Source organism: Petromyzon marinus, unplaced genomic scaffold, assembly GCF_048934315.1.
Source record: "Petromyzon marinus isolate PM22_M1 ecotype Great Lakes invasive population unplaced genomic scaffold, UKy_Petmar_22M1.pri1.0 PM_G_Scaffold_109, whole genome shotgun sequence".
Taxonomy (NCBI): domain Eukaryota; kingdom Metazoa; phylum Chordata; class Hyperoartia; order Petromyzontiformes; family Petromyzontidae; genus Petromyzon; species Petromyzon marinus.
Window position 1 is genome coordinate 525440 of NW_027422661.1, and position 27010 is coordinate 552449.

Below are 27010 nucleotides of genomic sequence, written 5' to 3' on the forward strand. Positions count from 1 at the left end.
GACAGTAATTACGTTTATTTTTTATTAAACTCATGATATTTAATAAAAAAATTAAGTGAGGTAAACTACCTTAGCCCTCAGGTCTAAATGCGTAAAAAGAGAAGCGTGTGTATTCCCGTAATATGAGCACCGTATTTTCCCGCATATAACCCGCAGACGCATACACACCCCGTGTCAGCATGCGAGCTCGCATGCTGACAAGGGGTGTGGCCGACTCAAGCTACATAGAGCGACATTAACCTGGGGCTGCTGCTGCTACTGCTGATAGCGGGTGGTGGTGGCTGCTGATAGTGGGTGGTGGTGGCTGCTGCTACTGCTGATAGCGGGTGGTGGAGGTGGCTGCTGCTGCTAGCGGGTGGTGGTGGTGGCTGCTGCTGATAATAGGTGGTGGTGGTGGTGAGGGCTGCTACTACTGATAGTGGGTGGTGGTGGTGGTGGCTGCTGCTAGCGGGTGGTGGTGGTGGTGGTGAGGGCTGCTGCTAGCGGGTGGTGGTGGTGAAGGCTGCTGATAGCAGGTGATGGTGGTGGTGAGGGCTGCTGCTAGTGGGTGGTGGTGGTGAAGGCTGCTGATAGCGGGTGATGGTGGTGGTGGTGAGGGCTGCTGATAGCGGGTGGTGGTGAGGGCTGCTGATAGCGGGTGATGGTGGTGGTGGTGAAGGCTGCTGATAGCGGGTGGTGGTGGTGGTGGTGAGGGCTGCTGATAGCGGGTGGTGGTGGTGGCTACTGCTGATAGTGGGTGGTGGTGGTGGTGAGGGCTGCTACTGCTGATAGTGGGTGTTGGTGGCTGCTGCTGCTAGTGGGTGGTGGTGGTGGTGAACGCAACTTTGAAGGGGGCGAGGGTCTAAACCAAACAAACAGGAGAGAGGGGGGCACCATCAGTCGAACGTGGACTCGCCGCCCACACGCCGGCTGTGGCGAGGACGCAGCATCTCCTCCCTGCTGTCGTTGCCGCTCCACTCAACGGATGCCGAAACGGCGAAGGAGGCGGCTTCAACGGCGCAGCACAAACACAGCAGGGAGACGGCTTCTTCAACTGAACAACGAACACTACCAGCCACCATGGTCACCATGATATCGCCGCGTCCTGGCACCCCACGGTAGCCCCGCAGGCGGCTGGGCGTGACGGTGAGCGGCTCGGCAACGGGAAGAGTTCGCGAATTTAAATCCTGCTCGTGCAAAACAAAAGCAACGGTGCATTTTGACGGTCAGCAGGTGAAGACCCCCCCCCCGCTCGCTGAGCTGCTGCTGCTGCTAGCTGCCAGCTGCCGATGACGACCACGAGGGACGATGACCGTTTGGCCAAATGATCCCGTTGAAATGTAAATTTGCCGACGGTCTAGCGACAACGTAACCGCGTCGTTACGGGTCAACGCCACCACCTCCCCGACGACAGCGTCGCCAGGCAGGGCGTCCTCCCCGACGACGGCGCTTCACGAGCCCATTGGGGGAACCGCGGACGCGTCGTCGTCGACGTCGGTGACGTCCACGGTCACCACGGTGACGGCGCTCGGCGAAGTCGCCGCCCCTCCGGCGGCGTCGTCGTTGTCATCGTCGCTGGCGGCGGCCGCCCACACCGTCAGGTAGTGGTGGCGGCGCTTCTCGTAGTCCAGGGCCTTCGCCGCGACGCGTATTACGCCTGGGCACACGCGGCACACGCGACGCACGTCTGTGAGACGGAGAGACGGAGACACACGGACGGGGGAACCCCCCCACGGCCCGAGGGGACCGCCGCCTGCGCCCCGCGCCGCGTCTCTCACCGAGCCTCCGGTCGACGTCGAAGGCCCCGAGCTCGTTGCCGCCGGCGATGCCGTAGCTCACCGCGCCCCCCCCGCCGAGGACGGCCGCCACGGCGACGACCACGTTGCCCGGCGCTGCGTCTTCCGGCACGGCGGCGCGGTAGGCCAGCTGCCGGAACGCCGGGGCGGCGGCGACGCCGCGCTCGTCGTCGTCGTCGTGCAGGGACACGGAAATCACCGCAGTGGAGGACGCCGTCGCCGAGGCTCCGCCGCCGCTGTGGGCGAGCACCGTGAGGTTGTAGACGTCGCGGCTCTCCAGCGGACGCTTGACGGTGATGACACCCGAGCGGCCGTTGATAGCGAAGCGGTCGCCGGCAGAGTTCAGCAGAGAGTGAGTCACCCTGCGGTGGGGGCCTACAATACACGGCGACAACAACAACAACGGCCGTTCGCCACCGAGTGGCGGCGACGTCACCACGGCGCTTGTGCCAGGCCAGGTGCACGTTGGGGACACGTGGAGTGTCGAATGCCCGCCGGCAGGAGGTCACGGGGCAGACCCAGCAGGTGCCACGGGTTCACTGACCGAGACAAGTGGCCGATGCACCACCTGTGCCCCCTACTTTGCTTCAGCCACCCGGCGCTCCGCTCGTTGTTGTGAGTGTCGCTCCTCCGCCCTCCATTGTTGTTGGAGGGCGACTGCCTCCAACTGCCCAGTAGCGTCCTTCACGAGCCTCCTCCACAGAGGCCGATCTTGACACCGCTGGTACCGGTCATCGGCAAGTCCACTCAGCTCCACATCCTCCTGTACCACATCACTTCATCTCTTCGCGCCCGTTCAGCCCCCTATATCCGGCCAAACAGGAGCTGCTTGGGCTTGCGGTGGCTGGGCCATGTGGGCTACACGACCGAGCCAACGCAGTCTTGCCTGCCGGAACTCACCGATAAGAACATGTCTAGATTGCCAAAGATCCCATGTGTAGCCTCAGGCTGTAGGGGCAAGTGCTGTAAGAGAGCAGCACCTATGAAGGCCGGCACCGTGGCACACGAGGGGGTGGGTGGCCAGCACCATGCCCGGCCGCCTTTGTCTCTCGAGTGGCGATGTTCGCCAGGTTCGTAGCGCTGCGCGCTAACCGCTACCCATAATGTACACACACACGCGCACATACACAATCAAAGTCACGCGTGGGCGCGTGTGTACGTCGTCACCGTCGCCACCGTCGTACCCAGGTCGGCGTCGACGGCGCGCGCGCTCGTCACCGCCGTCCCTACACCGGCGTGGCTCAGGCGCAGGGCGACGGCGCGGGGGGGCGACCCCGTGAGGAAGCGCGGGGCCGAATCGTCCACGTCCTCCACCCTCACGAGGACCTCCGCCCGGCAGGAGCGGCCGCCGCCGTCGGTCGCGGCCACGGCGAGCGCGTGGGCCGGGGCGGCCTCGCGGTCCAGCGGCGCCAGCGTGAAGAGCTCCCCTACGCGGGGCCACGCCGACGAGAGAGACGTTAACCACCTCGCCCGCTACACAGGAGGTGGACGTGAAATTTGATCACAACCCCGACGGCTGCGAGAGCGCGATGGAGAGAGCGCGATGAGCGTTACCGCTGACGGAGTCCAAGCGGAAGAGATTCGCTCCGGCACCGTGTAGCGAGTACCCGATGGTTCCGTTAGAGCCGGAATCGGAGTCACGGGCTGAAACCCTCAGCAGGAAGACTTGTGGGGCGACGTCCTCCCGCACGGTAACGTTGTACCACAGCTGGGGCACCGTGGGGCACAGCGGTAGTGCAGTGAGCCCAAAGGTGAGGGAGAGCCGGTAGTCGAGGCGACACTTATTTAACAGTAACTATAGCACAGGGTCTCTAACACGAAGGGGGTGACGGCCCCTTACGCCCGCCATCTGGGGAGGTGTGGCCTCTGGGCTATCGTGTCCTATCGACTGGGACCACGTACACTCTCAGCCCTGCGGCTAGGGGCCCTAGGGGGAGGCTACTTTGACCCAACCCGGCCAAAGTCCTTGGGTCCGACCACTTTCCCTCACAGCCCCGGCCCTTACAAGGACAGTGGGTCTGGGGGTTCCCAGGGTCCTACTCTAAGCCCGGTCTCCAGTCTTCAACTTGAGAACTGCGGAACCCATTCAGGGGTCCGGCTTTTATACTCCGCCCCTGGCCACGCCCTCTCCGCCCCTGGCCACGCCCTCTCCACCCCTGGCCACGCCCTCTCCGCCCCTGGCCACGCCTTCCTTCCAGAGTGTTCCAGGGGATCCTAGAATATTCCCACAGCCCCCTTATTGGGGTCTTGGGAACCCCGGTGGCCCACATACCACCCCCTACTGGCGTCTGTCCGCCAGTGCAGGTAAGTATACCGTGTGTTCATGGCGTTACAGCAGTACGGTGGTGTGGTAGGGTATGACGAATCTGTGAGCCTGTGTGGCGAGTCTACGGTTACGGGTACCTTGTCACACACGGGGCCGTTGTCGTTGACGTCCAGCACGGTGACGGCCACGACGACCGTCCTCACCAAGGTGCCGTCGGTGGCCATCACCAGCACGTGGTGGCGTTCCTGCTCCTCCCGGTCGAGCGGCCGCTCCAGGCGCAGCGTCCACTCGCCCCCCCTCTTGACGGGGCCGAGGGAGAAGTGGCCCAGCGGGTCGCCGCCTGTGGCCAGCGTGGACGGGGGGTGGGACGCGGACGTCGCTCGCCGTCGAGACGGAGAGTGTGACGAAGAGAGTGTGATGAAGAGAGTGTAATGACGAGAGTATGATGACGAGAGTCGGTTTAATGCAGAGGCTTCCGCGAACAACTGTGAATGCGGTAGTGGGTTCACTCCAACACAACAGGTGTAGTGGCGTACTAGTAGACTACACTATACACTACTGTACACTACCTGTCAGGTGGTACGTAAGATCCCGGTTTTCCGGCACGGCGTCCGCGTCGTCCGCCTGGACGACAGCCAACGCCAGGCCGGGCGCGGCGTCCTCCGGCACTCGGACGTCGATCACCGAGGCCGAGAACCGCGGGGGGTGGTCGTTGGCATCGCTCACGATGACGAGCACCTTGGCGACGGTCGGCGGGCGCTCGGGGCGTGCCGGGTCGAAAGCCTCGACGAGGAGGTGGTGCCGGTCACGGGCCTCGCAGTCCAGCCGGCTCAGCGTGCTCACCCAGCCGCTGCGGGCGTCCACCATGAAGAGCGGCTCCGCTTCTCCGGCGTCGCCGCTCTCGCGCAGCTCGACCAGGTTGTGTACCGGCTGAGCACCTCCGTCTCGGTCCGTCGCTGAGGGACGGGTCGGGGGGAGGATGGGGGGGGGGGGGGTGTTGTATGTAGGCCCTTTTTCCAAATTGATATTAAGAATGATTTTGCCAATATTTGTTTTATCAATCATGGTGTCGCTTGGAGGCCAGATGGGGTGAGGTGAACACCCTCCCTCCCCTCACAGCAACAGCCTCTCACACACAACCGAGGGACGGAGATAAGCCATAAAAGAATCAAACCAGGGTGAGACTGAACAGATGGCTTAATAAATCAGAACACACGGACACACGTACAACCAACCCCCCCCCCCCCCCCCCCCCCACAGCACAGAGCGAAATCAAAGGAAGTTCCGATCCTTGGTGAGAAGGCGGCAGAGGAAGAAATTTGGCATAAGAAGAGAGACACGAGCCATACATCGTCATCACAGCTACCGGCGGCAGAAGACGGCGACCAACTAGCGAAGACGACAGCCAGCCACCGAGGTCGATCAGTCACCAAAGAGTTCTGCAATGTCAAGCCATCAACGTCGAGAAAGGGCGGAAAGCGCCAAGCATCGACCGAGCCAGCATCGCAGAGAACCAGCGGCATGCGCAATCGACACCGCCAGGGGAGAGCACGCCGCTGCGTCAACAGCGTCAGGCGGGGTCCCCCACCTGCCCTGCTGTTTCCAGGCCTCGTCCCTGCGGACACTTCCTCCCGCCGTGATATTTTCCCACCACACAGACACCCACACAAAGACGCGTTTGTTGACCGAGTCAGCCCAGCGCCGCACACGGTTGCGTTACCTCTCACTTGCACGAGCAGCACTCCGCCTGGCAGGTTCTCCAACACGGTGGCCTCGTAGACGCTCGACTCGAACACGGGCGCTTCGTCCTCCACGTCCTCCACACGCACCGTCACCGGGACCTGCGCCGTGACGTCGGCTCCGCCCCGCCGCCACGTGGCCCTCACCTCGAAGCGGTGGCTCCCCGCGGCCTCGCGGTCGAGCGCCCTCGCCACCACGATCCGCCCGTCGCCGGCGACCACCGCGAACGCGCCGCCCCCGGCGCCGTCATCCGCCACCCCGCTGCCGCCGCCGGGCACCGCGGCGTACGCGGCCGCCTCGTCGCCCGCGAGCGCGGCCGCCACAGCGCCGACCACGCTCCCCGCCCGCGCGTCCTCCGTGACCGTCAGCTCGTAGGCCGCCTGGGCAAAGGCCGGTGCCGCCGTGCCGGCGGGCAGCACGGCGACGGACGTGGGGACGGCGGCGACACGCCCGCCGCCGTCCTCCGCCACGACGAAGAACGACAGCCGCGAGCCCTCCAGGCCGGCGAGGCCGCCCTTGGTGATGACGCGGCCCGTCAGGGGCTCCACCTCCAGGACGTCCTCGGAGGCGTCCGGCTCCCGCCCCTTCCGGAGCGAGTAGACGACGGCCGCGTTGCTCCCCTCGTCGCGGTCCGTGGCGGCGACCCGCAGGACCGCGGTCCCCTTCGCGGCGCTCGCCGGCACTCCGCCGGAGTACTCAGCGGCGACGAACCGGGGCGCGTTGTCGTTCTCGTCCGTGGCGACGACCCTGACCGTGGCGAAGGCCGCCCTGCCTCCGCCGTCCCGGGCCACGACGCGGACGTCCACGGCCCTCTGCGAGGGGTCCTCCCTGTCGAGGGGCGCCCTCGCGAAGATCCGCCCGCTCCCGTCGACGGTGAAGCGCTCGCGGGCGAACCGGTTTGCGATGGAGTACGACGCTCGCCCGAACGCGCCCGCGTCGGCGTCCGTGGCCCGCACCGAGGCCACCGGGGTCCCCGCCACGGAGTTTTCGGGAATCTCCGCCGCGTACTCGGCCCGCTCGAAGGCGGGGGCGTGCCGGTTGGTGGGCCGCACGTCGACCGCCAGCGTGGCGTCGCCGACGAACGCGCCGTCCGTGGCCGAGACTCGGAGGTGGTAGCAGGCGGCCAGCTTCTTCCGCTCAAGTGGGACGGCGACGGAGACGACGCCCGTCTCGGCGTCGATGGCGAAGCTCGCTGGGTCGTCGTCGCCGGAGACGATGGCGTACCGCAGCCGGTAGGCGTCCGACGCGTCGGCGTCCAACGCCCTCGGCGCGGCCACGAAGTGCCCGGGCCAAGACAGCCGGCTCACGGACGCCTCGTACAGCGGCCGCTCGAACACCGGCGCGTTGTCGTTCGCGTCCTCGACGGCGACGGTCACCGTGACGTCGGAGGCGAGGGGAGGGGAGCCGCCGTCCGTCGCCCGCACCGAGAAACGACGGAGCCGGCTCCGCTCGTGGTCCAGGGGCGCCGTGGTCACGACCAGCCCGCCGTCCGGGTCCACGTAGAATCCCTCGCCGCCCTTCTCCCCGTCGTCCACGATCTCGTAGCGGAGCGCCCCGTTGGGGCCGGCGTCGGTGTCGACGGCGCTCACCCGGACGACGGAGGTCCCCGGGGGCGCGGATTCGGACAGTCTGGTGGCGTAGGCGCCCCGCGCGAAGAGCGGCCGGTTGTCGTTGACGTCCCCGACGACGACGTCCAGGCTCGCGTCGGCGTGCAGGCCTGTCGTCGGGGAGGCGGCCCGCACCGCGAGGCGGTAGTTGGCCCGCGTCTCGCGGTCCAGTGAGCCGACAACGCTCACGACGCCCGTGCCAAAGTCGACGGAGAACTGGTCGAAGGGGTCGCCGTCGACGATGGAGAAAACGAGCGGCAGGCCCTCGGGACCCGCCGCGCGGACGTGAGCGATCGGCGCGGGCGGCCCGACGTCCTCGGGCACCCACGCGACGTGGGAGAGACTCTTGAATGCCGGCGCGTCCTCGTCGAGCACCGTGACCGTGACGCCGACCGCAGACGAGAGCGGAGGAGTCCCGCAGTCTGTCGCCACCACGGTCACGACGAAGTCCTTGCCCGACGCGCCCGGGGCGAAGCTCGTCCTCAGCAAGATCTCGCCGCCGGAAGGGCGGACGCGAAATCGGCCGTCGCGGTCGTCCCTCAACGAGTACCTCACCCTGGCGTTCTCGCCGACATCCCGGTCGAGGGCCGCCACAGTGAGCACGGCGCTCCCCGGCGCCGCCGCCGCCCCGACAACGGCGCGGTACGGCAGGCCAACGAACGCCGGGGCGTTGTCGTTGACGTCTTCGACGGCCACCTCGACCACGGTGCGAGCGACGCTCGGGCGCGCCCGCGAGCCGCCCCTCACCTCCACCAGCAGCTCGTAGCGATCGCGCTCCTCCCTGTCGAATGTGACGCCGGCCGTCTCCAGGACGCCCGCCGTCGGCCTCATCCGGAACGCGCCGCTCGGGTCGAGCAGGTCGAAGACGAGCGGCTCGTTGAGGTCCCCCCCCGTCGCGACGACCGCGGCCACGACGGCGCCCGCCGCGCCGTTCTCGGGGATGCGCGCCGAGATCTTTGGCGGAACCCGCAGCCTGCCGCCGACCGCCCGCACGGAGACCTTCACCCGCGCGGCGCTCCGAAATTTCCCGTCGGACACCTCAACCCCGAGGTCGTAGCCGGCGGCGAGGAGGGAGGCGTTTCGCACCTCGACGTCCCCGGTGCGCGCGTCCATGGCGAACGCGCCGCCGACGTTTCCCGAGGAGATGCGGTAGGTCAGCGCGGCACCGACGTCCGGGTCGGAGGCCGCCAGGGTCAGCAGGCGGACGCCGGCGCGGGTCGGCACGGTCAGCGTCGTCTCGTACGCGGCCGTCGAGAACGCCGGCGGGCAGTCGTTGGCGTCCAGCACGGCGACCGTCACCTCGGCCGGCGCTTCGGCGGACATCCTCGGGCTGCCGCCGTCCGAGGCGGTCACCCGGAAGCGGAACTCGGCCGTCGTCTCGCGGTCGAGGGCCCTGGCGACCCTGATGGCCCCCGTGCGCGGGTCGACGGAGAAGTACTTCCTGGCTCCGAACTCGACGATCCCGTAGGCGACCGTCGCGCGCCCCTCGCCGTCGTCCGCGTCGGCGGCCCTGACGACGAGCGGGATGCCGTCCGGGTCCAGCACCGGGGTCCCCGCCGCCGCCTCCTCGCCGACGGCCCCGTGGTAGCGAGGGCGGTCGAAGACGGGCCCGTTGTCGTTCTCGTCGAGCACGCGGATCGTCACCGACGCGTCCGTCGAGAGGCCCGCCGCGTCTGTGGCCCGCACCGTCAGCCGGTACGACGGCGTCCGCTCGCGGTCCAGCGGCCGTTTGGCGGCGACGACCCCGGACGTCGGGTGGATGTCGAAGGCGCCTTCGGGATCGCCCTCCCGTATTTCGTAGGCGACCGTCGACCGGCCAGAGGCGCTCACCGCGAGCACGAAGCTCCCGGGCGCGGCCCCTTCGGCGACCTCCGCCGAGTAGCCGCCGCCGCCGCCTCCGGAGGCGAATTCGGGGGGGACGTCGGCGTCGGCGGCGACGACGACGACGCGGACGGCGGCATTCGTGACGCGGCGCGGGCGCCCCCGGTCCACCGCCCTCACCGTCAGCTCGTAGGCCTCCACCGCGGAGCCGTTCAGCTTCCTCGCCACGAAGACGACGCCCAGCGCGCGGTGGACGGCGAAGGAATTCCCCACGTTTCCTGCCGGGAGAATTCGGAGGAGCGGGACGGGCGCGAGTTCACGTCACCGAATCCGGAGGGAGACGCCGAGGGCAAACGACGCGGGGGAAACCGCGGCGCCCGTCGGCTCCCGAGCGATCCGAGTTGGACCCGCGGCTCGCGACTCGCTCGGGGAGAGGGACGCGACGGAGAAACCATGACGCTGGAAACGTGCCCCTGTGCAGAAACTCCCCCCCCCCCCCGGGGCGGTTGGGAGGGGCGGCGGGAGTGGCAGCGGAAGCGGCGGTCACCGTATCTGATGCTATATCTGACGTCGGCGTTGGGGCCGTCGTCGCGGTCCGTCGCCGTGACGCGCACCACGGCGGAGCCCACGGCCGCCGACTCGGCCACGCGGGCCTCGTAGGGGCCGCCGGTGAAGCGGGGCGCGTGGTCGTTGGCATCGTCGACGCTCACCGCCAGCGTGGCGTACGCTCGCCTCACGGGGACCCCGCCGTCCTGCACCTGCTCGCGCGGGTGAGAGAAAGAGAGTGAGAGAGTGAGCGAGTGAGAGAGTGAGAGAGTGAGTGAGAGAGTGAGAGAGAGTGAGAGAGAGAGTGAGAGAGAGAGTGAGAGAGAGTGAGAGAGAGTGAGAGAGAGAGAGAGTGAGTGAGAGAGAGAGTGAGAGAGAGTGAGGGAGAGAGTGAGAGTGTGAGAGAGAGAGAAAGTGAGTGAGAGAGAGAGTGAGAGAAAGTGAGAGAGTTAGAGAGAGAGTGAGAGAGAGTGAGTGAGTGAGAGAGTGAGCGAGAGAGTGAGAGAGTGAGAGAGTGAGAGAGTGAGAGAGTGAGAGAGAGTGAGAGAGAGAGAGTGAGAGTGAGAGAGTGAGAGACTTTGACTTTTAAATAAACTTTATTGTCCAGCAGCAAATGCCCTGGACGGTTCCGGTGCTCCATTGCGAGAGTCGCCAATAAAAAAGCCAACAATGTCCGTGCGCGTCATCGCGCGCAAGACCATCGACACCAGCCACAGGCAACAACCTCGTCACCGTCAACACAAGCGCACATATCGAAAAACAACACCGTTCTGCAATGACACAGAAGCGGGAAAAAAAACGGGTCCAAAGTGCGAACCACGCGCCGCCCCCCCACGGTACGGGTGAACCCAACCACCAAAACCAAATCAAAATCGGTCCGCACGTGTCACCGCGTGCACATCCAAATGACGCAGCTGATCGCCGCCAATGCAGGTAGGTATACAGACCGCCTCAGTGGACGTGCTGCACACGAGGCACGCACAGCACACCTCCTGGCGTGGCCACCGCCAGCTTAGGTGGCTCACGGTCCACCGCCAGCCCCTAGTGATCGCGTGCGCAGAGGAAACCGTTTCGAGTCCGCGCGCGTCATCGCGCACCTTGCCCTTTTAAATCCCGAGGCCACAACGCTAGGTGTTGGTGTTGGCGGTGGCCGCAGGGGGGGGGCCCTTTAGCTGGGAGGAATACCTCCTCTCTGCCTTCCGTACTAGAGCCTCCACCTTGTCGGCTTCCTTCCGGCTGCAGACTTACCTTTGCGGATCCTTGCAAAGTGGTCACGCGGCCTGCATGAAGGCCAGCGCGTCGGGGAATTGCTCTCTGAAGGTGCCCGCGCGCCCCTTGAAGGGGTGTCGTACATAGTCAATGATGGCCCCTGGGTTGTACTCTATCCCCCTCCGGACTCGCGGGCGGCTCGTTTCACTTGTGTTCTCAACAACGTTGGACCTTAACCACCCGTCGTCCCTGTAGGTGTTGTTGTTGTTGTTGTTGTCGTTATTTTCGTTGCTGTTGTTTTTACAGTCGCCTTGTATGTTCTCTTGGGGCTTGGCGGCCGCCTCTCGTGTCAGGCCACCCCGAGCCGGGTTTTTCTTGGGCTTGGGGTGGTGTACCTCCGCGGGTCTAGCAGCCATCGCCCCGTCAGACGGGGAGGCGGGCTGCTCGTCTCTCGCGTGCGCCGCGGCACCGTCAGGTGTCACGGCACCCTCGAGCGCCGCGGCACCGTCAGGCGCGGCGGCGCCGATGAAGGTGATGGTGGTAGTGGTCGTGAAGCCTTCAATAGCTGTACCGGGGGAATCTCCATATGGTACAGATATAAAGGGAGGCTGATCGATGCCCGGGCGCGGTCAAGGGATGGCTCCCTATTGCTCAACCACGTTATGTATGCTGATGATTTGGTAATAGCTGCTCATTCAGAGGAGGTGTTGGAGACGCTGCTGCTGAGACTGGAGCGTGCCACTAAGAGGTGGGGCCTTACCATCAGCCCCACCAAAACTAAGCACCTGCCTGGGTATTTTGTACCATCGGACACTACACCCCCACAACTCCCAATCGGTGATGGGGCAGTTGTGGAGAGAGTGGAGAGTTTATCATACCTGGGCAGTGTGCTTATGACCGGCTCCAGTTTAACAGCAGAGGTCTCACTCCACATCAGTCGAGTGGCAATATCTTTTCATCAGTTGCGTAAGGCTGTGTGGAAGCTACCTGGTCTGTCGCTCCGCACTAAGCCTCAGGTCTTCTTGGCCACGGTCATTCCCACCCTTCTCTACGCTTGCGAAACGTGGACCCCCCTAATGGAACATCTTCGCCGGTTGGAAACATTTAGGCTGGCCTGCCTACGATCCATCCTGGGTTTAACCAGACTGGATTGTGTGAGGAGCTCACAAATCCTTGAAAGATCTAGGAAAGGTCCCATCGGTGAGCTCCTCCGGCGGGCAAGGCTGCGATGGCTGGGTCATGTAGCCCGCATGCCCAGCCACCGCATGCCGAAACAGATTTTGTTCGGCCGGATTGAGGGGGCTAAACGGGCGTGGCACGGGCTAGAGAAGAGATGGAGTGATGTGTTACAGGAGGACGTGGAGCTGAGTGGACTTGCCGATGACTGGTACCAGCGGTGTCAAGATCGGCCTCTGTGGAGGAGGCTCATGAAGGACGCTACTGGGCAGTTGGAGGCAGTCGCCCTCCAACAACTACGGAGGGCGGAGGAACGACGCTCACAACAACGAGCGGAGCGCCGGGTGGCTAAAGCACAGCAGGTTGGCACAGTAGGGGGCACAGGTGGTGCATCAGCCAGTCATCTCAGTCAGTCGACCCGTGGCACCTGGGTCTGCCCCGTGACCTTCTGCCAGCGGGCGTTCGACACTTCACGTGGCCTCAGTGTGCACATAGCCTGGCACAAGCATCGTGGTGACATCACCGCCACTTAGTGGTGAATGGCGGTTGTTGTTGTTGTTGTTGGTCTGCAATTCCGGAGCGGCCAAGGCTGGGTCCGGCTCCGACGGTCGCTCTGCTACCGCGACGTCGTCCGGCAGGTGGAGTCCGCCGTCGTTGCTCATCCCGTCCCGCGGCCCAGGTTCGCCGTCGCTCCCCGTCGCCGCTTCCGTGCGGTCCTCCGGCTCGCTGTTGTCGCCGGCGACCACCGTCCGCATCGCGGGGGCCCCGACGCGTCCCGCTGACGCGGGGTCGCTCCTTGCCCTCCGCTTCCTCCGCCAGGGAGGGGCGGACGGGCGGACGAAAACGTCTCCCTCGTCCTCGGTCGTCCGTGCCCCGCAGTCAGCTGCCAGGACGGCGAGATCACCCCGCTGCCCTCCCTGCTACTGCTGTTGTTGATTTTGGTGTTCTTCTTGTTGTAGTTGATGGCGGTGCTGTTGCTGCGGCCGCTGCTGCTGTGTCTGCTGCTGCTCCGCCCGCCCCGTTGCGGGCGGAGCAGCAGGCGCGGCGGACTCGCTCGCCCTGTTCGGGCAGTTCCTCCGGGCGTGGCCGCTGCCTCCGCACCCGGAACAACGCATCCCCGCCGTGGATGCGTGTACTGTGTACACGTGGCCCTGCACCGTGTACTTAAAGTTAATGTCTAAGTCCGTGTTGCCGTCCTTCAGGACCATAAAAACCTGGCGCTGAAGCGACAATACGTGCGCCGACCCGGGGTCCCTCGTTCGTAGAGGCAGCAGCGTGACTTTCGACACCGCCGTCCCGTAGCGTTGGAGGTCCCGCAGCAGGTCGGCGCCGCTCAGAAAGGGCGGCGTGCCCGAGAGCGCCACCCTGACGGCGGGCGTGGCGAGCGGGGCGCACCGCAGGTGAAGCTCACCCACGGTGAGCCCCGTCTCCACCAGGCGCGCCGCCATCGCCTCCTCCGCCACGTACACCGTGACCCCTCCGCTCTGCCGCTGGGCCGCGACGACGCCGGCATAGCCGACGTCGTCGCGGCCACCGCGGCGGCGACGACGGCGATCCCGGACGGCGGAAAGGTGGCGAAACCGTTCCTCCTCGTGAGAGTCTCCAGCGCGGTGTGCTGCACCATGGTGGTGGTCGGCAGCAGCCACACCTGCGCACGTGTTCGCTGTAGTTGTCGTCGTTGTTGTTGTCGTTGTAGTTGTCGTCGTTGTTGCCGTTCTCTGTTCAGCCCACGAGCCGCTCGGAATAAATTTTCCGGGACGACTCAGTGAGCAAAAATAAAGAAGAAATCAAAGGGAATAAACCATTACAAAACGAGGGGAAGAGCGATGTTTAAACTCCCCATTGTAACCTCTCTCAGGCTTGGCCTAATTTATGGAAAATCAGGCCCCCATTGATCCAGGTGAGCAGCGCGGAACTTCACCTGGACGCAGCCTCCTCCGCGCATGCGCAGAGAGAGAGAGAGTGTGAGAGTGAGAGAGTGTGAGAGTGAGTGAGTGATAGTGAGAGTGAGTGAGAGAGTGAGAGAGCGAGAGAGTGAGAGAGAGTGAGAGTGAGAGAGCGAGAGAGCGAGAGAGTGAGAGAGTGAGAGAGAGAGTGAGAGAGTGAGAGAGAGAGTAAGAGAGTGAGAGTGAGAGAGAGAGTGAGAGAGTGAGAATGAGAAAGAGAGAGAGAGTGAGAGAGTGAGAGAGAGAGTGAGAGAGTGAGAGAGAGAGTGAGAGAGTGAGAGAGTGAGGGAAAGAGTGAGAGAGTGAGAGAGTGAGAGTGAGAGAGAGTGAGAGAGTGAAGAGAGAGAGGGCTGAGCGGAGCGCTCGCTCCGAACGCCCCCGGACAGGAGGCTTTCGCGGCAGACGCCATTCTCGGTGGAGGGACGTGCTGGTTGCGTGCAACGTGTCGTCGTCCGACTGTGCCACCGCCGCCTGACATGGCCGGTCGGCAAGGTTTTGTGTCACCCAAACAAAATGTGGCGATTTAGTTACACGGCTTGTTTATGTGACAAACTACACTATACGCATTACTATGCAGTACACCGCACACTGTGGTCACCACGCAAGACGGTGGTCATGGCGTCGTCGTCGTCGTCGTCGTCATCATCGTCGCCTTCGATCAGCAGTCGGCTACGTACAGTTGCGGACGAAGTTCAACGGACACACACACACGTACACACACGTACACACACACACGTACACACACGTACACACGTGCACACACACACATGTACACACACGCACACACACACACGTACACACACACGTACACACACGTACACACACACACACGTACACACACACATGTGCGCACGTACACACACGTACACACACACACGTACACACGTACACACACGTACACACACACGTACACACGCGCACACCCGGCGTGGAGTCACGTACTCACCATGACGGTGAGTACGTGGCTCCACTTGGCCTCTCGGTCCAGCCTCTCGGCGACGGTGACCTCGCCAGTGACGGGGTCTACGCGGAACAGACGCCGGCCCTCCACGGCGTCGCCGCCGCCCACGCCGACGAGGAAGAAGGAGAGCCGGGCGGCGGCGGCGCCGGCGTCGGCGTCGGTCGCCTCCAGCCGCAGGATCCGGGAGGCGCCGGGAGAGGCGTCCTCGGTGACGGTCGCCTCATAGAGGTCACGGGAGAAGCGGGGCCGGTGGTCGTTCACGTCCTGCACCGTCACCACCACCTAGCGGGGGGGGGGGGGGGTGAGTAAAGTGGTGATGCGGGTGGCGGTGGTGGTGGTGGTGGTGAGGAGGAATTGGCAAGAGGTGCCGATGCACCCGGCACGTCTCACGCGGCCACCGCGGCAACCCCCGGCCTCGTGACGTCACCGCGTCGCCCTGACGGCCTCGTCACGCCCACCTTGTGCGACAGACAGACAGACACGCACACAGACACACACACACAGACACACACAGACACACACAGACACACACACAGACACGCACAGACACGCACACAGACACACACAGACACACACAGACACACACAGACACGCACAGACACGCACAGACACACACACAGACACACACACAGACACATAGAGACAGACACAGACACACACAGACACACACAGACACACACACAGACACACACACACAGACACACACAGACACAGACACACACACACAGACACGCACACACAGACACACAGACACACACACACAGACACACACACAGACACACACAGACACACACACAGACACACATACACAGACACACACACACAGACACACACACAGACACGCACACAGACACACACAGACACACACAGACACACACAGACACGCACACAGACACACACACAGACACGCGTGCCCGCCCACCAGGGTGGTTGAAGCGTTGGTCCCGTCGGTGAGCGTCACGGTGAGCCGGTAGGAGGAGCACCGCTCGGCATCCAGCGGCTTGGCCACCTCCACAACGCCGCTGTGCTCCGTCACGTGGAAGCTGCGCTCCACGTCACCGCCTGTCCACAAGCGGCGCCCCCCTAACGTCATCATCATCGTCACCGTTAACACACCATCATCATGTCACCGTTAACACACCATCATCGTCACCATTAACACACCATCATGATGTCTCCGTTAACACACCATCATCGTCACCGTTAACACACCATCATCATGTCACCGTTAACCCATCATCATCACCATTAACACACCATCATGATGTCACCGTTAACACACCATCATGATGTCACCGTTAACCCATCATCATGTCACTGTTAACACACCATCATGATGTCACCATTAACCCATCATCATGTCACTGTTAACCCATCATCGTGAGGTCACCATTAACACATCATCATCGTCATCGTTAACACATCATCATCGTCACCATTAACACACCATCATGATATCACCGTTAACCCATCATCGTGATGTCACCATTAACACACCATCATGATGTCACCGTTAACACATCATCATCATCGTCACCGTTAACACATCATCGTCACCGTTAACCCATCATCATCGTCACCATTAACACACCATCATCGTCACCGTTAACACATCATCATTGTCACCATTAACACACCATCATCGTCACCGTTAACACATCATCATCGTCACCATTAACCCATCATCGTGAGGTCACCATTAACCCATCATCGTGGTGTCACCATTAACACACCATCATGATGTCACCGTTAACACATCATCATCATCGTCACCGTTAACACATCATCGTCACCGTTAACCCATCATCATCGTCACCATTAACACACCATCATCGTGTCACCGTTAACCCATCATCATGTCACCGTTAACCCATCATCGTGAGGTCACCATTAACACACCATCATGATGTCACCGTTAACACACCATCGTGAGGTCACCGTTAACACATCATCGTCACCATTAACCCATCATCATCATCACCATTAACACACCATCATGTCACCGTTAACACATCATCATCGTCACCGTTAACACACCATCATGATGTCACCATTAACCCATCATCATGAGGTCACCATTAACACATCATCATCGTCACCATTAACACACCATCATGAGGTCACCGTTAACACACCATCATGAGGTCACCATTAACCCATCATCATGAGGTCACCATTAACACATCATCATGAGGTCACCGTTAACACACCATCATGAGGTCACCGTTAACCCATCTTCATGAGGTCACCATTAACACATCATCATGATGTCACCGTTAACACTTCGTCATGATGTCACCATTAACGCACCATCATCATGATGTCACCGTTAACCCATCATCATGATGTCACCATTAACACACCATCATGATGTGGGGTGGGATGTGGAATGTGTGTGGTGGCACCACGTGACCTGTGATGCTGAACCAGAGGAGGCTCCCCGCCGTGCTCTGCGTGGGCAGCGCGATCACCACGGAGCCCACGGCGGCCGTCTCCGACACGGTGACCGCGTGCCGGCTCAGGCCGAAGGCCGCGGGCGTCTCCGGTGGCCGGGGAGCGGCGATCCACTCCACGTGGATGACGGCCGTCGACGGCAAGGTCGGCGGTTGCCCCGAGTCCCTGGCTTCGATCTGCGGGGCGGGCAACGGCAAGATCGGCGAGTTCTGCTTCACGGTGGGGGGTCAACATTGTCAAGCGTGTCCATGAGGATGAGGGGGGAGGACCGCGAGGGGAGTGTGCCCAGTACCAGGATGGAGTGGGATGTCCCCGCACGGTGCAAGTCGCTCCGGCTGTAGACGACTCCGTGCTCATCGGAATAGTAATTGTGTTGCCACCCGCGGACGGTGTACAACAGCATGCCGTTGTTGCCCCAGTCGGCGTCGGCGGCGTAGACGCGGGCGATGGCCACCACCGTCGGCTCCTTCGCCGCCACCGCGTAAACGCGCGTGAGGTTCCTGCGGAAGCGCGGGGCGTTGTCGTTCTCGTCGGAGACGCTCAGCGTCACCGCCACCCTCGCTTCACGCGGGGGCACGCCGCCGTCCACGATGGACACCTGGCGCCGGCGGGCGGGACGCACGCAGACACACGCGCAACAACAACAACGACCTCCACTAAGTGGCCGTGACGGCACCACGACGCTTGTGCCAAGCCATGGGCACGTCGAGGCCACGTGTCGAACGTCCGCTGGCAGGAGGTCACGGGGCACACCCAGGTGCCACGGGTCGACTGACTGAGATGAGTGGCCGATGCACCACCTGTGCCCCCTACTGTGCTTTAGCCACCCGGCGCTCCGATGGGTCTTTGTCCAGATGTTTTAATGATTTGTGAGCTCCTCACACAATCCACCCTGGTTAAACCCAGGATGGATCGTAGGCAGGTGAGCCTAAATGTTTCTAACCAGCCAAAGATGTTCAATTAGGGGGGGTCCACGTTTCGCAAGCGTAGAGAAGGGTGGGAATGATTTGCCGAGAAGACCCGAAGCTTAGTGCGGAGCGACAGACCAGGTAGCTTCCACACAGCGTTATGCAACCGATGAAAAGATAATGCCGCTCGACTGATTCGGAGTGAGACCTCCGCTGTCAAACTGAAGCCAGTCATGAGCACACTGCCAGGGTATGGGAAACTCTCCACTCTCTCCACAACTGCCCTATCACCAATTGTGAGTTGTGGGGGTGGATTGTCCGATGGTACAAAATACCCAGGCAGGTGCTTAGCTTTGGTGGGGTTGATGGTAAGTCCCAACCTCTTAGTGGCAAGCTCCACGTTTAGCAGCAGCGCCTCCAACTCCTCCTCTGAGTGAGCAGCAATTACCAGATCATCGGCAAGGTTGAGCAATAGGGAGCCATCACTTGACCGCACCTGGGCATCGATGAGCCTCCCATTATATCTGTACCAGATGGAAATTCCTCCGGTACAGCTATTGAAGGCCACTACCACCACCACCACCATCACGGTGACTCTCACCTCCAGCTCGTGCTCCGCCTGCCTCTCTCTGTCCAGCCGCCTGCTGGTGGTGTGGATGACGCCTGCAACGAGTCCGTTCACCGGAGGTCAACAACAACCATCCCACGCCGGCCGGCACACGCACGCAGTGGGGTGGGGTGGGGGCCAACGTGGATAGTAAATGTTGCTGGATTTGCTCACCAACACACCGGTTAGTGCTGTACTAGTAACGAATTGGCACATTCTGTAGTGTATAGTTGTGTCGTGCATAATGTAGTGTACACTATACACTACATTATAATTGTAAATGTTATAGATTTGCTTTCTACACTACACTATAATTGTAAATGTTCTGGATTTGCTCTCCACCACCACCAACCCCCACCTGTCGCGTTGTTTATGGTGAAGAATCCCTGTGGGTCTCCGCTGACGATGTTGAACGTGAGGCCCCTGCCCCGGGCATCGTTGGAGGACATGGCGGCGGCGTTGTCCAGGTCCCAGGCGTCCACCTGCACTGCCCTGACGCCCCCACGGGAGTTCTCCGCCACCGCGGCCTGGTACCACGGACGCGATGCCCGCGGGGGGTTGTCGTTAACGTCCTGGGGGGGGGGGGGAGAGACACACGGTACTCGCATTGTGTGTCGTTTTAAAATGCAGGGGTGCATACGCATGTGTGTGTATGTGTGTGTGTACTTGTGTGTGTGTACGTGTGTGTGTACGTGTGTATATACGTGTGTGTGTGTACGTGTGTTTGTGTGTGTGTATACGTGTGTGTGTGTATGTGTGTGTGTGTATATGTGTGTGTGTGTGTACGTGTGTGTGTATATACGTGTGTGTGTGTGTATATACGTGTGTGTATACGTGTGTGTATACGTGTGTGTGTGTATACGTGTGTGTGTGTACGTGTGTGTGTGTATACGTGTGTGTGTGTGTGTGTCCTCCAGAAACAACGAAAAGCCACTACGGGTGGCCATGTGGAATGTTTGAATGCTCACAGCGGAGGAGAGGCTGCCACTCCTCTGTCGGGAGCTGGACCGGTACCACCTGGATCTATGTGGCATTCAGGAGGTCCGGTGGACTGGCTCTGGCTCCTGCCACTATGAGGGGCGGACAGTCCTCTACTCGTGGCAGCAGACTGCCAAACAACAGGGTGTGCCTCTTCTTTTGAACAAAAGAATGAAGGGGGTGTGGGAGCGTGGCGGTGAGGTGTGGGAAGCTGTAAGCCTCAGGCTACTTTGGGCTCGCCTTCCCATCAACCGGAGGCAAGGCATGGTGGTCGTGGTTACTTATGCCCCCACCGAAGATGAACATCCGTGGAGGGATGCAGGCAAAGCCGATGAGTCAGATGCCTTCTATGACCTCCTGTCACAGGTGCTGGCTAAAGTGGCCCCTCGGGATAGAGTCATCATGTTGGGTGACTTCAATGCCTGAGTTGGTCATGATACTGGCACCTGGTATGGAGTGATTGGAGGGCATGGGCCAGATCAGCTCAATAACAACGGTAGGAGGCTGCTAGATTTTTGTGCAGCCCATGGGCTTGTAATTACCAACACGCTGTTCCGGCATCGGCGCATCCACACAACATCATGGTTGCATGCCGGGTCCAAGCAAGAACATCTGCTGGACTACATAGTGACGGACCAGCGGATGCGAGCCCTCGTCCTTGACACCAGGACCTACCGTGGAGCTGATCTGCCCTCTGACCATCGACTAGTCATCTGTAAGATGCGCCTGCCATTCTTCCACTCCGGTGGTAGGTGTACACCCAGGACCCCATTCCAACCTAAAGTGGCCTGGTCTCAGTTATCTGATGAAAGTTGCAAGCGAGAATTTCATCATCGCTTGCGGCTGGGATTGGCATCGTCCCTGACTCCTGATGTCGAGGGTAAATGGGCGAGGTTTAGGACTGTGACATGCAGCTGCAATGGCTGCTTTGGGTACACGGTCCAGACCTCCCCAGAGACCCTGGCTGACAGAGGAGGTGTTCAGGATGATTGAGAAAAAGCGACAGGCCCACTGTCATCGGCTACAGAATCCCACGTCAGAGAATGAGGAGACTTACCGCAGCCTTCGCTCGGAGGTTCGGAGAGCCGTGAGGCGCTGCAAGGATGGGTGGTGGTCGCGGGTTGCTGAGGAGATGGAGTCTGCCTCAGTGGCCCGTGATCACAAATCTCTATTTAACTCCATCAAAAAAGTAACCTGCAGCGCCACACCTATTACCATCATTAGGGGAAAAAACGGTGATCCAATCTCCAACCCCCAGGAACAGGTTTTTAGATTTGCTGAGCATTTCTGTGAGGTCCTGGGGGAGGGAAAATCCCTCAGCCAGAAAAACATCGTGGCACAAAGTGAGGATGACCCTGCTGAGGCTGCGGTGCCTCAAATATTGGAAGAAGTCACCCCCTGTGAGTGGCTGGCTGAGGTGCCATCTGTTGAGGAAGTCCTGAAGGCAATCCAGAGTCTGAGACCAGGAAAGGCAGCGGGCCGAGATGATCTCCCAAGCGAAATGCTGAGGGAGGGTGGCGTTTGTGCACAGACTGCCCTATATGACATCATAACAACGGTCTGGACCACTGGACGGGTTCTGCAGGATTGGAAGGATGCCATGGTGGTCCCCCTTTTTAAGAAGGGGGACCGCACAGACTGTAACAACTACAGGGGCATCTCACTCCTCAGTGTGCCGGGAAAGGTCCTGGCAAGGATTATTCAGCATCGCCTTGCCAGGCACGCTGAGGAGAGGCTTGCGGAGCCCCAATGCGGTTTCAGGAAAGGGCGGTCCTGCACAAATGCCATATTTTCTGTCCGTCTGCTACAGCAGAGGTGTAGGGAATTCCAACAAGACCTACATATCTGCTTTATTGAGCTGGTCAAGGCCTATGATACCATCAGTAGGCCTGGGCTCTGGGTTGTTCTTCGTGCTTTTGGAGTACCTGACCCTCTGCTCACGATCATTAAGGACCTTCATGATGGTGAGTGGGCCCGGGTAAAATTACGTGGCCGGGAGTCCGAGCCATTCCCTGTACACCTTGGGGTGCGACAGGGATGTCCTCTGACTCCCACATTATTTAACATCTATTTTGACCAGGTAGTTCGTGAAGCCTTCAATAGCTGTACCGGGGGAATTTCCATATGGTACAGATATAATGAGAGGCTGATCGATGCCCGGGTGCGGTCAAGGGATGGCTCCCTATTGCTCAACCACGTTATGTATGCTGATGATTTGGTAATAGCTGCTCATTCAGAGGAGGAGTTGAAGACGCTGCTGCTGAGACTGGAGCGTGCCACTAAGAGGTGGGGCCTTACCATCAGCCCCACCAAAACTAAACACCTGCCTGGGTATTTTGTACCATCGGACACTCCACCCCCACAACTCCCAATCGGTGATGGGGCAGTTGTGGAGAGAGTGGAGAGTTTCCCATACCTGGGCAGTGTGCTTATGACTGGCTCCAGTTTAACAGCAGAGGACTCATCGGTTGCGTAACGCTGTGTGGAAGCTACCTGGTCTGTCGCTCCGCACTAAGCTTCAGGTCTTCTCGGCCACGGTCATTCCCTCCCTTCTCTACGCTTGCGAAACGTTGACCCCCCTAATGAAACATCTTCGCCGGTTAGAAACATTTAGGCTGGCCTGCCTACGATCCATCCTGGGTTTAACCAGACTGGATTGTGTGAGGAGCTCACAAATACTTGAAAGATCTGGGCAAGGTCCAATCGGTGAGCTCCTCCGGCGGGGAAGGCTGCGATGGCTGGGTCATGTAGCCCACATGCCCAGGCACCGCATGCCGAAACAGCTTTTGTTCGGCCGGATTGAGGGGGCTAAGCGGGCGCGGCACGGGCTAGAGAAGAGATAGAGTGATGTGGTACAGGAGGACGTGGAGCTGAGTGGACTTGCCGATGACTGGTACCAGCGGTGTCAAGATCGGCCTCTGTGGAGGAGGCTCGTGAAGGACGCTACTGGGCAGTTGGAGGTAGTCGCCATCCAACAACAACGGAGGGCGGAGGAGCGACGCTCACAACAACGAGCGGAGCGCCGAGTGGCTCAAGCACAGCAGGTTGGCACAGTAGGGGGTACAGGTGGTGCATCAGCCAGTCATCTCAGTCAGTCGACCCGTGGCACCTGGGTCTGCCCCGTGACCTCCTGCCAGCGGGCGTTCGACACTTCACGTGGCCTCAGGGTGCACATAGCCTGGCACAAGCGTCGTGGTGACGTCACCGCCACTTAGTGGCGAATGGCGGTTGTTGTTGTTGTGTGTATACGTGTGTGTGTGTGTACGTGTGTGTGTGTACGTGTGTGTGTATATACATGTGTATACGTGTGTGAATACGTGTGTGTGTGTATACGTGTGTGTGTATACGTGTGTGTGTATATACGTGTGTGTACGTGTGTGTGAGTTTCCGTACCTGCACGTCCACGTAGACGTGCAGTGTGGAGAAGCGAGGGACGACTCCGCGATCCGTCGCGCGCACCGTGAGCCAGTAGCTGTCAGCAGTCTCCCGATCCAGCGGCTGCACCGTGACGATCATCCCTGCCAGCGCGGAGCGCCGTGCACGACACGCGGCAGAGACGGGCGCCGGCGTGAGCCGTCAGTCGGCGTCGTGAGCCGTGAGGAGGAGGATGGGGGGGGGGGGGAAGGGAGGAAGGAGGGGGGGGAGTAGGTGCGGTTTACCATTCTCTGGATGAATGCTGAAGACGCCCAGGCCGGATTCGTCCACGAGGGAGTACCGCACCTCCCCGTCGATCCCCCGGTCTTCATCCGTGGCCGTGACGGTGACGACGACGGCGCCCACGGGGGCGTCCTCCCGCACGGCGGCGGCCGCCGCGAACTCCGTGAACCGCGGGGCGTGGTCGTTCTCGTCCACGTCCGCCACCTCCACCGTCGCCCGGCAGGCGGCCGGCGGCGGCCCCCCGGGGTCGCCGTCGCGCGCGGCCACCGTCAGGTCGTGGCGGCGCCGCCTCTCGAAGTCGAGCGGCCGCGCCAGACGCAGGGCCCCGCTCGTCTCGTGCACCCCGAACGTGCTGCCGTCCTCGTCCTCGCCCGACAGGGAGTAGCGCACCTCCCCGGCCGGCCCCGCGTCGGGGTCGCGAGCGTCCAGCCAGCCGAGGACGGCCCCCACCGGGAAGTCCTCGGGCACGCGGAGGCGGAGGGGCGCCGGCGCGCACGCGGGCGCGTGGTCGTCCACGTCCTCCACCGTCACGGTCACCATGGCGACGGAGGAGAGGCGGCTCTCCTCCGGCGCCAGGTCCGACGCCTCCACCAGCAGCGCGTGCTCGGCGCGCCGCTCGCGGTCCAGCGGCGCCGCCACCTCCAGGGCGCCCGTCTCGGCGTCCACGCGGAAGAGGTCGGTGTCGGACAGCAGGCGGTAGCGCACGACGCCCGCGGCGCCCGCGTCGCCGTCGGCGGCCTCCAGCCGGAGCACCTCGCGGCCCGGCCGCGCGCTCTCCGGCACCCGGGCCTCGTAGGCGCGCCGCAAGAACTCCGGCCGGTTGTCGTTGACGTCCGAGACGACGACGCGGAGGGCGGCGCTCGCGGAGCGCCGCGGCGTGCCCAGGTCGCGGACGACGATGTTCACGAGGTAGGAGGCGGCGGCCTCGCGGTCCAGCGGCACCAGGACCCTCACGACGCCGGTCTCCGCGTCCACGGCGAGGCCGCTCGCCCCGCCGTCGTCCGTCAGGGCGTACAGCAGCTTCCCCTCGAAGCCGTCGTCCGGATCCGTGGCCTCTATTCGGGTGACCTCGGCCCCGACTGGCAAATCTTCGCGGACTTCCACGGCGACCGCCGGGGCGGCGAACGCCGGCGCGTGCCGATTGACGGCGCCGGCGGCGAGGGGGCGCGGGCGGTCTCGCCATTGGTTTGCCCGGTGGAGCCACGCGACCATCCTCCGGGCGATCCCCGTCTCCACGCACCGCCATGACGGCGCCCGTCCGGGAGCGGCGTCCACGACTGAGACGTTCAGGAACGCCGTCTCCGCCGAGAGCTCCCCGTCGGTGGCCGTGAGGCCGAGGCGGAAGGCCCCCGCCGGCCCGGCGGCGACGTCGGCGAGGGAGCGCGCGAGCGTCACGACACCGAGGGTGCCGTCCAGCGCGAAGAAGCCGCCCTCGTTCCCGGACGCGATGCCGTAGAGCACCGGCCGGAGCTCGTCGGCGTCGATGGCCGACGCGGTGAAGATCGGCTCGCCCGGCCGGAGGTCCCGGGGGATCTCGCCCACGCAGTCTACGGACTCGAAGACGGGCGCGTTGTCGTTCATGTTGGTGACGTTCACCGTCACAGTCGCCTCGGCCTCCCGGCGGAACGGAGTCCCCCAGTCCGAGGCTCGCACGCGCAGCCGGTAGGCCCCCGCCATCTCCTCGTGGTCCAGCGGCCCCGTCGTGACGACGATGCCCGTGCGAGGGTCGACGGCGAAGGGGCCAGGCTCGTCCTCCGCCAGGCCGTACGTCACGCGGCCGTCGTCCCCCTCGTCGTCGTCGGCGGCGTGCAGGATGAGCACGAACGTGCCCGCCGGGACGTCCTCGCTCAACGAGGCGGAGTAGTTGGGCCGCTCGAAGACCGGGGCGTGGGCGTTGTAGTCCGCGACGTCGATCGCGACCCCGGCGACGCCCGGGCCGGCGTCGGTGCCGACGTCGAACTCGAAGCGGCGTCTGTCGACCGCCGCCAGGGACCCGCGGACGGAGACGACCCCGGTGGCGGGGTTCACGGCGAAGAAGTCGCCATCGGCGCCGCCTCGGACGACGTACCGGCAGCCCCGCGCGCCGCAAGAGGCTCGAACCGCGAGCACGACGGCGCGGGGCGGAGACCGCCGCTCGACGGCGCCCGCGTAGATGCTCCGCTCGAACGCGCCGGCGGCGCCGCCCCTCCGGACCGTGACCGTGACGGGCCGCGAGTGCCTGGGCGGCCTCCCCCCGTCGCGAGCCTGCACGGTGAGGTTCACCCCGAAGGGGAAGTCCGCCCAGTCCAGCCGCCCCGAGAGCCTCACCGCGTAGGCCGAGGCGGGGCCGGCGCCGTCCATCGGGGCGACGGAGAACGCCCGGAGGGGGTCGCCGGCGACGATCTCCACGGCGACGATCTCCCCCTCGGGGCCGGCGTCGCGGTCCACCGCAGCGAGCTCCGCGTACGCGGCGGCGGGGTCGGCGAACGGCGCCCCTTGCCCGCGGGTCGCGACGACTGTGACGCGCGGGGCGTGGGCGTTCGCCCGGCTCACGTTCACCGCGACACGCGCCGAGCTGCTCAGCCCGCCGCCGTCGACGGCCATCACCTTGAACTCGTGCAGCCCCGTGTCGCCGGGCTCCGTCAGCCTCCTGGCGAGCGTCACCGCGCCGCTCGTCGGGTGCACGGCGAACGCGTCCGAGCGCCACGCCAGGGCGTAACTGAAGCGCCCGTTGGGGCCCTCGTCGGCGTCCGTGGCGGCGACACGTAGGACCGTGGTGCCCGCCGGCGCGTCGTTGGCGACGCTCGCGGCGTACGACAAAGCCGAAAACAGCGGATTCAGGTCGTTGCGGTCCAGCACCTGGACGAAGACCGTGGCGGACGCCGAACCGCGGCTGTTCTCGGAGAACGCCTTCACCCCCAGCGTGTAGCCGTGGCGCTCCTCGCGGTCCAACGGCACGCCCCTCGTGCGGACGCGCAGGAACCAAAAGTCGCCCACGACGAGCCCCTCCGCCTCGAACGCGGCCCCCTCGTCCCCGGACACGACGGCGTACCGGGCCCCGGGGGCCGAGCGGCCGACGTGGATCCCCATCTTGTCGTGGCTCTCCACGTACGTCCCGGGCGCGGAGTTTTCGTAGACGGTGGCTTTGTAGGACAAGCTGGTGAAGCGCAGGGCGGGCTTCGGCCGGCCCCGTTGCCCGTCGAGGCATTTCCCGCACGGCGGCAGCAGCAGCAGGAGCAGCAGCGGGAGGAGCGCCGAGGCCATCGTGTTGGGCGTCAGGCTCTGCGCCCGAGAGCCGCCGACGACACGGAGCCGCGGTCGGAGAGGTGGGCGACGCCAAAGTCTGGCGCTCCCAATGGGGTGTCGGTCCTCCTCCTCCT

The 27010-nt window shown here is 62.9% G+C and overlaps 1 protein-coding gene across 1 annotated transcript; it reads right to left on the reverse strand.

The window, feature by feature from the left end:
• On the reverse strand, positions 1–27010 carry LOC142908890 (protocadherin Fat 1-like). Its single transcript, XM_076059541.1, has 16 exons — positions 23654–27010; positions 23388–23512; positions 19375–19588; positions 19011–19072; positions 17794–18099; positions 17461–17677; positions 15970–16109; positions 15033–15329; positions 9757–9967; positions 5762–9487; positions 4611–4997; positions 4179–4381; positions 3330–3483; positions 2960–3202; positions 1758–2150; positions 1–1636 (listed from the first exon to the last, which is right to left on the reverse strand). The coding sequence occupies exons 1-16, from the start codon at positions 26892–26894 to the stop codon at positions 1431–1433; spliced, it is 10125 nt and encodes a 3374-aa protein (XP_075915656.1). The 5' UTR covers positions 26895–27010; the 3' UTR covers positions 1–1430.